The following is a 12,925-nucleotide window of genomic DNA, read 5'->3' on the forward strand; positions in this document are numbered from 1 at the left end:
AGATAGAGTGAGAGAGGGAGGGAGGAAGGGAGAGAAAGAGAGAGAATTTTTAATATTTATTTTTTAGTTTTCGGCGGACACAACATCTTTGTTTGTATGTGGTGCTGAGGATCGAACCCGGGCCGCACGCATGCCAGGCGAGCGCGCCACTGCCTGAGCCACATCCCCAGCCCCTCACTCTTTCTTTAAAAAAAAAAATAATAATTTAAAAAGGCTGGGGGTGTGATTCAGCAGATAAGTGCCCCTGGGTTCAATCCCTGGTATCAAAAAAATAAAGAAGAGTGGCTGCTAGAGATGAGGCAGTAAGCCGGGACAGTCTATAGACCTGGTGGGGGACGCAATGCCTACATCTTGACAGGGCACAGGAGCATTTGGGGGAACCACAGATGGCACACCTTACTTGCTTAAAAACAATGTTAAAAAATCAAAAAACAACTAGCCTCAGAAAGACCTTAGAATCACATTTTCCCTTAAAACAAAAGTCATGGAACTTTAAAACAAGAGGGAAAAAAAAAATCAAGAGCAAAATAAAACAACGTATAGGATAAAGATGGGATACTCTGAAGGTCACTGAGAACACAGCTGACACCTGTACACTTGTGAGCCACAGTCTAAGACCACAACGAATACCTGAAACTGTGGACAGCACCATACCCAACTGTAAGCTCTGCAATAATATGCAGCAGGCCCTGATGACAACTAAGTAGCAAACAAGTAGGCGGGATACACAGTTGGAACACTGGAGGCTGGACAGGGGAACGAATGCTGTCCCAGGCAGGAAAGCATGTGATTAAGTCACACCATTAATGAAGCAACTCAAAACCAATAAACTATTTATTTCTGGAATTTTCTCTTTATATTTTTGGGCCATAGTTGACCATGTGGGGGACTTAAGCCAGGGAAAGTGACATCAAGGATAAGGGAACACTATCAAATTGCAGTATTATTCAAATGCTCAACATGACAGGCAATGTGCAGGAGCTTAGAGCAGTGCTAAAGTGCTACTCAGACCCATGAAATACAACAATGCTAAAAAAAAAAAAAAAAAATAGACCATTATTCAGGCACCGCTGCGGTCCTAAGGTCCTAAGGTCCAAGCTACTCGGGAGGCTGAGCAGAAGGAACTTGAGTTCATGACTAGCCTGGGCAAGTTGTGAGAACCTGTCTCAAAATTAAATAAAATGGCTGAGGATGTGGCTCGGTGGCAGAGCAGTTGCCTAGTATATGAGGCCCTGTCTTCTATTCCCAGCAAACAAACAAACTCTCTCTCTCTCTCTCTCTCACACACACACACACACACACACACACCACACACACCCTGATTTTAAATCTTTAGAAAATGAACAAATTTCCCAGTCATCTTGGAGAGCCACTGGTTATTCTGAAAGCTAGCAAACAAAAAGAACAAATTCAGCACCTATTCTTTCTTGAATAAACTCAGAGTAAACAATACTGATAGAAGTTCTCTTTGGAATACTTCTAAAAATACAATCAAAACCAGTAGGAGAGCCAGGCATGGTGGCCCACGCCTATAATCCCAGAGGCTCGGGAGCCTGAGGAAGGAGGATGGTGAATTCAAAGCCAGCCTCAGCAAAAGCTAGGCACTAAGTAACTCAGTGAGACCCTGTCTCTAAATGAAATACAAAACAGGGCTGGAGAAGTGGCTCAGTGGTCAAGTGCCCCTGAGTTTAATCCTGGGTACCCCTTCCCCGCCAAAAAAAAACAGTAGGAGAGCTGTACTATCACCACTGTGCACACCCTCATGACCTAATGGGCACAGGCACCTGTCAATTGCCGCTCAAAGCAGGAGCCCAATGACTGTGAAGAGCTTCAGGAAGGACACTCAGCTACTGGACCATCTCACCTGTCAACAGGAACAGAGGGCCTGAATGTTTCCTGATGCACTCCAACACTTTTTACAAAGGAAGGCAGAGGGGGAAAATCAAGCTTAATTCTGCAGAGCCTCCAAATGTACCTCCTGATTTCAAGAAGTCTCAAGAAATGACAGATCCACATTAAGCCTCATGGCTGAAGTGAGCGGAACCCACAGGAAAAGCCAGACACCAACCTAGAAAGGACACATCATTCAAAGGCGCCACTCAGGCCTGATTCACACCTACTGTGTGTGCGTGTGTGCCTGTGGCATGTATTGACATGTGGAAAATTTTAGCACTGTGGACACTGAATGAGACAATAAATTATTACTGTTATGTTGTTATGACTCAGAAGTAGCATGGTACTCTGACTGTAAAACATGCCTTCACTTTTTAGAGGAATGTGCTAAAACCTAGGGTTTGTTCTATAAGGGCCAAGTGTATGTTTATTAGAATAGCAGGTGGCACAGACCACACCACAAGGTCCATGCTTCTTGGACATTGGAAATCAGCATTAAAAAGCAAATTGCAGAGCTGGGTTTGTGGCTCAGCAGAAGAGCATTCACCTAGCACGTGCGAGGCCCTGGGGTCGATCCTCAGCACCACATATAAAGGTTTTATATCCAACTACAACTAAAAATAAATTAATTAATATAAAAAAAAAAGCAAATTCCAGCCAGGCATATGCCTGTAATCCCAGCCACTCGAGAGGCTGAGACAAGAGAATCATGCGTTCAAAGCCAGCCTCAGCAAAAAAGCAAGAGGTTAAGCAACTCAGTAAGACCCTGTCTCTAAATAAAATGCAAAAAAAAGAAAGAAAAGGGAAAAAGGGATAGGGATGGGGATGTGACTCAGTGGTCAAGTGCCCCTGAGTTCAATCCCCAGTACCAAAAAAAAAAAAAAAAATGACAAATTGCAGGGACTGGGGATGTAGCTCAGTGAAATAGAGCACTTATCAAGTAATATATACAAAGCCCTGAGTTAGACTCCCCAAGCACTATTTAAAAAAAAAAAAAAAAAAACCCTGCATACAGAGAAGGCAACCACCATCCTCCATGAGAAAGGACTGCCTGGGCAGGTTGTGATGAGCAAACAGATATCAAAGAAAATAGAACCCCCCCTGGGAGGCCGTGCACATGCTAGGGCAGCTTGGGCATTAACTGTAAGAACACAGGGCACTCTGCAGCTCCACCCACTGTGACTCAGCTTTGAGAAGGAACTGAGCAACACCAGGGAGGGGAATGGAGCCTTCTAGGAGCCTCCAGTCTGTTGCAGGTAGCAGGACCCTCTCTTCAGACACTGTTCCCCAAAAGCCCAGAGGCTAGAGCAGAAACAGAGCTCCACCTCAAGGCGGAAATCTGAGCCCCAGTCAGCCCAGACAGAATACAACTCAGGACTTCGGAAACCAGAATGCTTCCAAGGACGCCCTGAGAGTATCTTCTTTCCTGTAAACTCATGGGCCCTCCTTGCTGAAAACAGACATAAATTTAATATTGCAGAATACGCAGACCCACAAACCTTCTCACATGACATTGGCGCCATCTGGAGAACTGGACAAAGCCAGAGAACCCACTCTGAGCCCACTCACTAGAGGCAACAGGTGCTCTCCCAAGTCTAAGGAGCCAGAGTTTTGCCCCTGTAAGTACCTGTGAGGTCCACACGGCCAAGCAGACCAGTCTGCTCCACAGCACACACACCAGTTCCTGTGTGGACTTTGCCATGCTGACTAGACCCAACAAGCAAGCAGCAGCATGCACCTGAGATGTACAGGCCCTGGAGGTAGCAGAGCAACATACCCCACAAACCCCAAGGACCCACTCCAAAGGGAATTTTGCAGGGTCCTGTGGTCTGGGATACACTGAAACACCTCTTATATGATGAAACTCAGCTGCTTCTTTCACAGCACCTATTATGGACATGGAAGATGACATTCAGGCCCCAGGCCCTAGCCCTGCACTGGGCCATCTCAGAGTAACCTTCTACCTAGTTCCCCATCACCCAGGCTCTTGGTGTGGTGGGCCTAAAGCAACAGACAGCTCAGCAGGCACACGATCTTCCAACCCCAGAGACCCAACAGCACTTGACTATGCTAGCCTCTGGGAAGGCTAACAGGAGAGCCTAAGCACTCTTCCAGGGGAAGAAAGCCTTGCCCTCCCGCAAACGCCTGTTGTCCTGCTGAAGGAAGCAGCCCTGGTGAGCAGCAAGCATATGATTAAGGGGCATGAGGTGACCAGAAAACACCCTCACCATGAACTCAGTGTTACCTGTAGACCAAGCCTCAAGGCTGGGTGGATGTGGCAGTGGCCTCATCAGGTAAAATGGAAAGAAAGAGACAGGAGTGGACCAAAGGCAGGTACAGCACTGTTAAGCTGCCTAAGCCACAGAAGGACACTGCCCATAACTGGGGCTGCTCAATCATCTGCCTCCCTTGGCCCATACTTGCAGCTTTGGGAACTAAGAAAGAAAAAGCCCTGAGGTTTATAGGATTCTGCATGGTACACTGGCACCAAACAACCCTGACTGATTCCTGTAGGGCACAGTCTCCTATTTAGGGTGGCAGCCAATCCTCCTGAACAGCAGGAACACTAAGAAAAACTCCCCAAAGCCAGGCCCCAACACTATCAGATGCAGTGTATGCCTGTGCACAGATGCCAGCCACATAGCAGAACACCAGTCTCAAAGGCACAGTGCTGCCTGCACAGCTCCCGAGGCCCTGAATCCCACTTCCACCCTGTGCACCAGCTGTCAGAAGCCTCATCCCAAGGCAGGAGGTGCTAACCAGGCACATGGCCACAGCTCCACCGTCTCTCTGGTTTCTTCATACACCATCCTTGATTCCCAGGGGGAAACCAAGATGCCACGATTCACTGGGAGATCATGTCTAAGGTCTAGAAGGTCCTGAGTCTCGGTTTAGTATTTCTAGGTATAAAAGTTAATGAGAGGGCTGGGTGCGGTGGCGCACCCCTATAATCCCAGCAGCTCAGGAGGCACAGGCAGGAAGATAGTGAGTTCAAAGCCAGCCTCAGCAATTTAGTGAGGCGCTAAACAATTCAGTGAGACCCTGTCTCGAATAAAATACAAAAGAGGGCTGGGGATATGATTCAGTGGTCAGGTGCCCCCGAGTTCAATCCCTTGTACCCACCCACCCCCTCAAAAAAAGTTAATAGGACTACAGTGGCCAGAACAGGCAAAACCAGCTCAGATGCAGACTTGCTGGAGGCAAAGTCTGGGTCACCTCTGTAGGCACAGCACTCAGCCAGGCACAGCGGAACGGAAGAAGAAGGAAGTCCTACCTCCAGCAGGCGGCATAAAAGGATTCTCCACACAAGGGAAGGCTGCCTATACACTAACTACCTCTCCCTGTGTGTGGGTGGGAGGGGATGCTGGAGACTGGGCCGGGGATGCTCTACTACTAAGTTACACCACCAGCTCTTTTTACTATGACACAGTGTCTAAGTTACCCAGGCTAGCCTCACACTTACCATCCTCCTGCCTCAGCCTCCAAAGTCATTGGATGTACACACAAGTGTCACCACTCCTGACTCCAGACTTCACCATTCCACGTTCAAGAACAGGGCATCCTGGTGGGACTGAACTGTGGAGTCCCTAACTTCACCTAGAGGAGGTGTGACAATCCCAAGACCCCATGTCTCCAACCTCTGGGAAAACCAGCACCTTTCATCAGGGGTTCAAGAGCAATCCACAGGAGCTGCTAAGACCAATCCCCGCTGAACAACTCAGTTCTTCACAGGGCTCCTAGGCTAAATACCTCCACAAGCTAAGACTACCCCACAGAAGCCTGACGCAGCAGCAGCATGTGAAACACTGAGTGCAGTCGGCCCAGGTGATGAAGCCACACACCACGAGTGGGCCAGAAATGGAAAAGCATTCTGAATATGAAGATATGACCACATGGGCTGGGGTTGTGGCTCAGTGGTAAGAGAGCTTGCCTAGCATGTGCAAGGCCCTGGGTTCAATCCTCAGCACCACATAAAAATAAATAAACAAAATAAAGGTACTGTGTCTAACTACAACTAAAAAATAAATATTTTTTAAAAAAGATATGACCACACAGTGGCCAACGGAACCTCCCATCCCGTGGCCATCTGACCCTAAGGGAGGACACCCAGTGTACTGAGGGCTGTGCTATTCCTGTGCTCTCAGGCCACATCAGTGAAGCCACCAGAGGCTGCCTGCTTTGCAGACCTGAGCCTGTGGTCTCACTTCCATCACCACATTAACTGGCTGTGACAGTGATTCCCACACACCAGGGCTGGACTTGTCTTAGGGAGCTAAAGACAACTAATGGTCTGACCCCTCCAGGGCACTGTGCTCACTGGACACCCACTTGACCAAAGGACTCACAGGCCACAACACCTCTTCTGATTCTGACAACCCTCTTTTCCCAGATGGAAGACACTAAACTTGGAAGTCACCCACATGCCCAAAGTTATTCAGCATCCTCTTGTCTCAGACCAGAAACTAAAACTGTTGTTCTCCAAATAAAAGACTACGGTCCTAAAGCACTAGTGCAGTGGCAGTCACCTCCCTTTCACTGCCGAGCTCGTTAGTGGTACCTGTCTTAAAAGCTCACCAACAATTCAGTGCAGCAGCTCTGGGCTCTGCTGTAGTTACCTCAGATAAAGTATGCTGTTTTCAGAAACTCTCCAGGAGAAGGGGCCAGCCAGGACCAGGACCAGGGAGAAGCAGCAACGGCAAACCTGGTGATCTGAAGCTCCTTCACTCTGGTGCAGCAACTGTCTAAGTGAGCAGAGCCAGAAGGCCCCTCCCTGCAAGGCCCAAGAGGACCCTAGAAAGGCAATCCCTCCACAATCCCCAACACTCCTCCTCAGGTCTCATCTCCATGAACACACTCCCCTTTTAGATCTGAAGCCAACCAGAAATGGGATGGCATCATCCAGGTAATCTGGTGGTGAACAGGGAGTGACTAAAAACACATCTGTGACCCTCATCAGACTGGAAGGGGATATTCAGTAAGAGTTTTCCTAAATAAATAACACTAATTATCCAGCACTTAATGTACTTTTCATCAAAGAACTATTTTCCTGGCTGAAATAGACAAGAAGTTGAAGACAGTGTTAACTTTTTGCTCTTGGCCTTATTTTAAGACAGGCTCTAAGCATTACACACAAGAAAATAGACCATGAGACCCAACAGGAAACATGCTGGAATGCACAAGTCACATACTCAGGTAGAACTAGGATATAGAAGACACATACAGCAGACAGTAAGAGGGCGAAGACTACACATGTTAGATAAGGGATGTCCCACCCAAAAGCCCTTGCCTGCACAGACCTATCAGCACACAGTCCTAAGACATCTCTGATTCTCCTTCAAATTCACATCTGAAAATGGAGAGCAAGACAGACTCAACTGCACCTAGACTAAATACAGGCAGAACAAGACACCTACACAGCACGGTGCAGCACGGTGGCACACGCCTGCAATCCACGTTACTCAAGAGGTTGAGGCAGGAAGATGGCAAGTTTGAGGCCAGCCTGGACAACTTAGTATGACCCTGCTTCAAAATAAAAAGAATTGGGGATGTAGCTCAATGGCAGAACACTTACCTAGCATATATTAGGCCCTGAGTTCCATCCCTAGTACAGAAAGGAAGAAAGAAAGAAGACAGGCAGGTAGGCATGGACTATAAGGTCTGGTGGAGGTAGCCAAAGCAAATTCAAGCCAAAAAAGCAAAGCTAGAGGCATCACAACACCTGACATCAAATTATACTACAGAGCTACTGAAACAAAAACTGCATGGTTCTGGCATAAAAACAGACATGTAGAGGAGAGGTACAGAAGAGAAGATACAGACAAACCCACAGATAGTCATCTGATCCTTGATAAAGGTGCCAAAGACATACACTGGAGAAAAGATAGTCTTTATAACCAGTGGTGCTGGGAAAACTGGTTATCCATATGTAGAAGAATGAAACTGAGTCCTTTTCACTCACCACGCACAAAACCAACCCAAAATGGATCAAAGACCTTGGAACTAGACCAGAAACTATGCAACTCTTACAAGAAAATGTAGGGTCAACACTCCCAACACACAAGTATAATAACTTTCTTAATAAGACCCCTAAAGCTCAGGAAATAATGCCAGGAGTTAATAAATGGAATGGCATCAAATTAAAAAGCTTCTGCACAGCAAAGAAAATAATTAGGAATATTAACAGAGAACATACAGATTGGATAAAATCTTTGCTTATTACTGTTCTGACAGAAGATTAACATCTAGAATATATGAAGAACTCAAAAATTTATATAAAAAATCAAATAATCCAATTAATAAATAGGGAAATGAATTAAATGGATATTTCTCAAAAGAAATATAAATGGCAAAAAAAATACATGAAAAAATGTTCAACATCATTAGTAATTAGGGAAATGCAAATCAAAACTACCCTGAGATTTCATCTCACATGAGGCAGAATGGCAGCCGTCAAGAATACAAATAATAAGGGGCTGGGGATGTAGCTCAGTTGGCAGAGTGCTTGCACAAGGCCCTGGGTTCAATCCCCAGCGCCACAAAAAAAAAAAAAAAAAAAGAATACAAATAATAAGCCAGGCATGGTAGCACATGCCTGTAATCCCAGCGACTCAGGAGGCTGAGGTAGGAAGACGGTGAGTTCAAAGACAGCTTCAGCAACTTAGTGAGGCACTGAGCAACTCAGCTAGACCTTGTATCAAAATAAAATATAAAAAGGGGCTGGGGAGGACTGAGGTTATGGCTCAGCGGTAGAGTGCTCACCTAACATGTGTGAGCACCGGGTTTGATCCTCAGCACCACATATAAATAAATAAAATAGAGGTATTGTGTCCATCTAACAACTAAAAATAAAATTTTTTTAAAGGGGCTGAGGATGTGGCCCAGTGGTTAAGCACTCCTGGGGTTCAATCCCCAGTACCAAAAAAAAAAAAACCAAAAAACAAATATTAAGCAAAAAAAAAAAAAACAAACAATAATAAATGCTGGAGAAGATGTGGAGAAAAAGGGACACTTTTACACCATTGGTGAGATTGTAAACTAGTACAACTACTATTAAATCAATATGGAGGTTCCTCAAAAGAGTAGGCATGGAACCATAATATGACCCACTCCTCAGTATTTACCCTGAAGAATTAAAGTCATCTTACTACAGTGAAACATGCATACCCATGTTTGTAGCAGAACAATTCACAATAGCCAAAATATGGAACCAGCCTAGGTGTCTATCACTGGCTGAACAAATAAAGAAAATGTAGCATATACACAGTGGAATTTTATTCAGCCATAAAGAAAAACAAAATTATGCCATTTGCGGGAAAATGTTTAGGACTAGAGACCATTATGTTAAGCAAAAGAAGTCAAACTCAGAAGGTCAAGGGTCCTATGCTTTCTCTCACATAGAAACTAGAAAGAAAAAAGAAAAAGAAGTTGGGGGCAGATCTCATGAAAATCAAAAGCAGATCAGCAGAGGAAAGGGACCAAGGGGAAGGGGGCAAGTACTCGGAGTGAAATTGGCCAAATTATATCGTTATATGGTATGCATGTTCAAAAATGTAACAAGTCTCATCATGATGTACAACAATAATGCATCAATAAAAAAAGTATGCAGTGAAGCACTAAGCAACTCAGAGAGACCCTGTCTCTAAATAAAATACAAAACAAGGCTGGGGATGTGACTCAGTTGTTAAGTGCTCCCGAGTTCAATCCCTGCTACAAAAAAAAAAAAAAAAAATGTGGTGGTAGGAGAAGCCTTGGTAGAGGGAGCAAGAGTGCTCCTTTCATGAATTCCCAGTGATGAGCATCATATAAGCTGCCAACAAAGGCCACCTTCCAGGAGTCTGAGGCACAGCCTGATCCACGCAGGAAGGAGCGCCATAACTGCAAACTCGGGTACACCACGCAGTCAGCTCAGACTTACACCAAGCTACATCCTACCCACAGGCACTCCTCACCCTAGCACAGCACAGTCCTTCCCACAGGCACCCCATCCAGCCTCCAGAGCCCCCGAGGGGGTCTGGAACACAGTGTCCTCATCTGGAAGATGAAGAGTATCTGGAGGACAGACTGGCCAGCTTATGTGCTGGAGGAAACCAAGCGTTCCAACCAAGCCTCCGTCACGGTGGGCACTTCACACCTTGGTATCCCTCTCCTATGGAGTGTCCAAGAGCAGAGGCAATCCAGCTAGGAAAAAGCTTGGCAAATATCAGCAGCTCCTTACTCTCAGCATAAACCTTAGCCAAAAAAGATAAAAATAAAACTACACTAAACATCCTGGGCCAAGGAGCAGAGTACCAGGAGTCAAGAAAGCACAGGGATACCTCTTGTAGAGGACAGACCATGGGGACACCTCCTATAGGGCACAGGGACCATGGAGGGGAAGTAGGGACACTGACTATGGAAGCTATACGTCTTGTAGGGACGCAGAGACCAGAGGGCCCTCTAAGGGAGGCTTTGCCCTTACCCAAGGGAGGCTCACCTTTCCGAAGAACCCGCTTCTTTGCTCGAATGTCTGTTTCCAGCTCTGCAGCTCTGATGTAGATCCTGACAGACTGTGGGAGATGGCGGACAGCTTGGGCCACCACAGCCTTGGCTGTGTCCCCCGGCTGCAACCTGGCTGCTTCTAGCCAGACATCTTCACTCTGGGGCAGGAAAAAGAAAAAAAAGCAGTGAGGGCATGTGCAGACTGGGAGCCACAGTGGAGCAGTAGGTACTCGGGGCACATATTCGATCAGTCAGCTTGGCCACACACACCTACACCAGGACTCTCCCTGCAACACCAAGGCATAGAAACATGGCTGCCACATGTCTAACGAAAGACATGTGCAACAACACTTCTCAAAAAGAGTATAATTACATTCTGCAGGGTTACCCCACAAAGCAGAGACTGTATCTGATGGAAATTTGTGCCTGATTCTTGGGTAAGTCCCCTTGGATCCTTTTTCACTATCAGTCTGCACAATAAAGTACATGGCACTCAATAGGGCTTCATGAAACCTTTTTTTTTTTTTTTTTTTTTTTAGTTTTAAGTAGACACAATATCTTTATTTTGCATTTATGTGGTGTTGAGGATCAAACTCAGTGCCTCAAGCATGCTAGGCAAGCGCTCTACCCCTGAGCCACAACCCAAACCCCTTTCATAAAACTTTTTAAGCTTGTCTGGTCATTCCACCTTCAAAAATGCAAGCACTGTCCAGGAGTCCACCTGTAATCCCAGCAACTCGGGAGGCTGAGGTAGGAGGAATACAATTTCAAAGCCAGCCTCAGCAACTTATTGAGGCCCTAAGCAACTCAGGGAGACCCTGTCTCTAAACAAAATACAAAAAAGGCTGGGGATGTGGCTCAGTGGTCAAGTGTCCCTGCGTTCAATCACAGAACCAGGGGGAAAAAAAAAAAAAAACCCAAGCTAGACACGTGGTGGAGCAAGCCTGTAATACCAGCAGCTCAGGAAGCTGAGGCAGAAGGATCACGAGTTCAAAGCCAGTCTCAGCAGAAGCAAGGCACAAGCAACTCAGTGAGACCCTGTCTCTAAAACAAATATATTATAGGCCTGGGGATGTGGCTCAGTGTTCAAGTGCCCGAGTTCAATCACCAGTACCAAAAAAAAGCACTAGCATACTCTAATATTCTCCTAAGTGTTAGCATCGTCCTTAGGTTTTTTACATCATGTGGCACAACAAACTACCCAGTTTCACTCTTACCTGCCATTAAAGGGAAAGGGGATCAGCTTCACTCCATGTGGAAACCAGAGAAGCCAACACCCTCCCCTAAGCTGCCTTACCCTCTGTACTTAAGGAAAAGGACTTGCTAGCTTCAGTCTACTCCTATAGGTATCCTGCATGGTATAGACACATACACAGTCCCTCAGGGGTAGCAATCTTGACGCTGTCCAGGAAAATACCCTACAATGGGCTTCACCTTGGGGCACATCTCTGTTCCCTTCATGATGAGGTTCCGAGCGACTTGTAGCTTCCCAGTCACTTCCTCCAGGCGGGCTGACGCAATCCAGGCTGGCGGGTGATGAGGGTTCGTCTCCCGAACAGACTTGAGGAGCAGTCGTGCCTTCTTGATGTCACTGTTGAGAGCAAAAATGCAGTACTGAGCCACACTGCCAGGGGAGCACCCAAGACCAGGAATAAAGTGTCTATGTCACAATGTACTAAGCAATCGACTCAGCAATGCAAGCCAACCAAAATTCCCGACAGCACTACTCCAAGCCTGTTTAACGTCCATGCAGATAATTCTGAACATCAAAAACCACTTTCTAGCTCAGCCAAGGCACTGACTTTGAATGATATGTGTAAAACACTTAACACACCCACTCAAATGGAAAATATATACTTTAAAAGGAAAACCAAACTATGTCATTTCTTAGAACATCTATCCCATATTTTGACTGCATATTGTCAAAAAAAAACCAAAAAACAAACCTTAAAACATTCTAAGCAACAGGAGTTCCCATCCCAAATGACCAACTCTGCACATCACTCACTTGATATCCCCGCCATGGGTGGGGATCATGGAGTTGAGATCCGTCAGATAGCCTTTAGGGTCCACAACAGTCTGTCCACTCACTGAATCAGACACCTGCAACACAGGACAAGCAAAAAAATCAGCTGGACGCAACCAGGCCCATGCAGAACAAATGCTCATAGGGCCCCTGGAACAAGTCCTACCAAGAGCCCTGACCCAGTGGGGAGTCATGAAAAGAGGAAAATAACATTAATTCAGATGACAATTTGTGATGATGAATTTTTTCTACATGGAAAAGACACATTAAAAATGGCTAGGAGTAAGGCTGGGGCTGTAGCTCAGTGGTAGAGCGCTTGCCTCGCAGGTATGAGGCCCTGGGTTCCACCCTTAGCACCACATAAAAATAAAGATATTAAGGGGCTGGGGATGTGGCTCAAGCGGTAGCACGATTGCGCTCGCCTGGCATGCGTGCGGCCCGGGTACGATCCTCAGCACCACATATAAAGAAAGATGTTGTATCTGCTGAAAACTAAAAAAAAAAAAAAAAAAAAAAAAAAATTAAAAA

General features: G+C 46.1%; 1 protein-coding gene across 1 annotated transcript in view; it reads right to left on the reverse strand.

Moving 5' to 3' along the window:
• Prpf6 (pre-mRNA processing factor 6) overlaps window positions 1-12,925 on the reverse strand; it is a 64,508-nt gene that overhangs the window by 25,172 nt on the left and 26,411 nt on the right. The window contains exons 7-9 of the mRNA XM_048811920.1: window positions 12,380-12,474; window positions 11,806-11,962; window positions 10,008-10,529 (exon numbers count right to left, since the gene is read on the reverse strand). Of these exons, the coding sequence (XP_048667877.1) occupies window positions 10,008-10,529; window positions 11,806-11,962; window positions 12,380-12,474 (774 nt within the window). The remainder of the gene's footprint in view (window positions 1-10,007; window positions 10,530-11,805; window positions 11,963-12,379; window positions 12,475-12,925) is intronic.

This window comes from Marmota marmota, unplaced genomic scaffold (assembly GCF_001458135.2).
Source record: "Marmota marmota marmota unplaced genomic scaffold, marMar, whole genome shotgun sequence".
In the NCBI taxonomy this organism is placed as follows: Eukaryota; Metazoa; Chordata; class Mammalia; order Rodentia; family Sciuridae; genus Marmota; species Marmota marmota.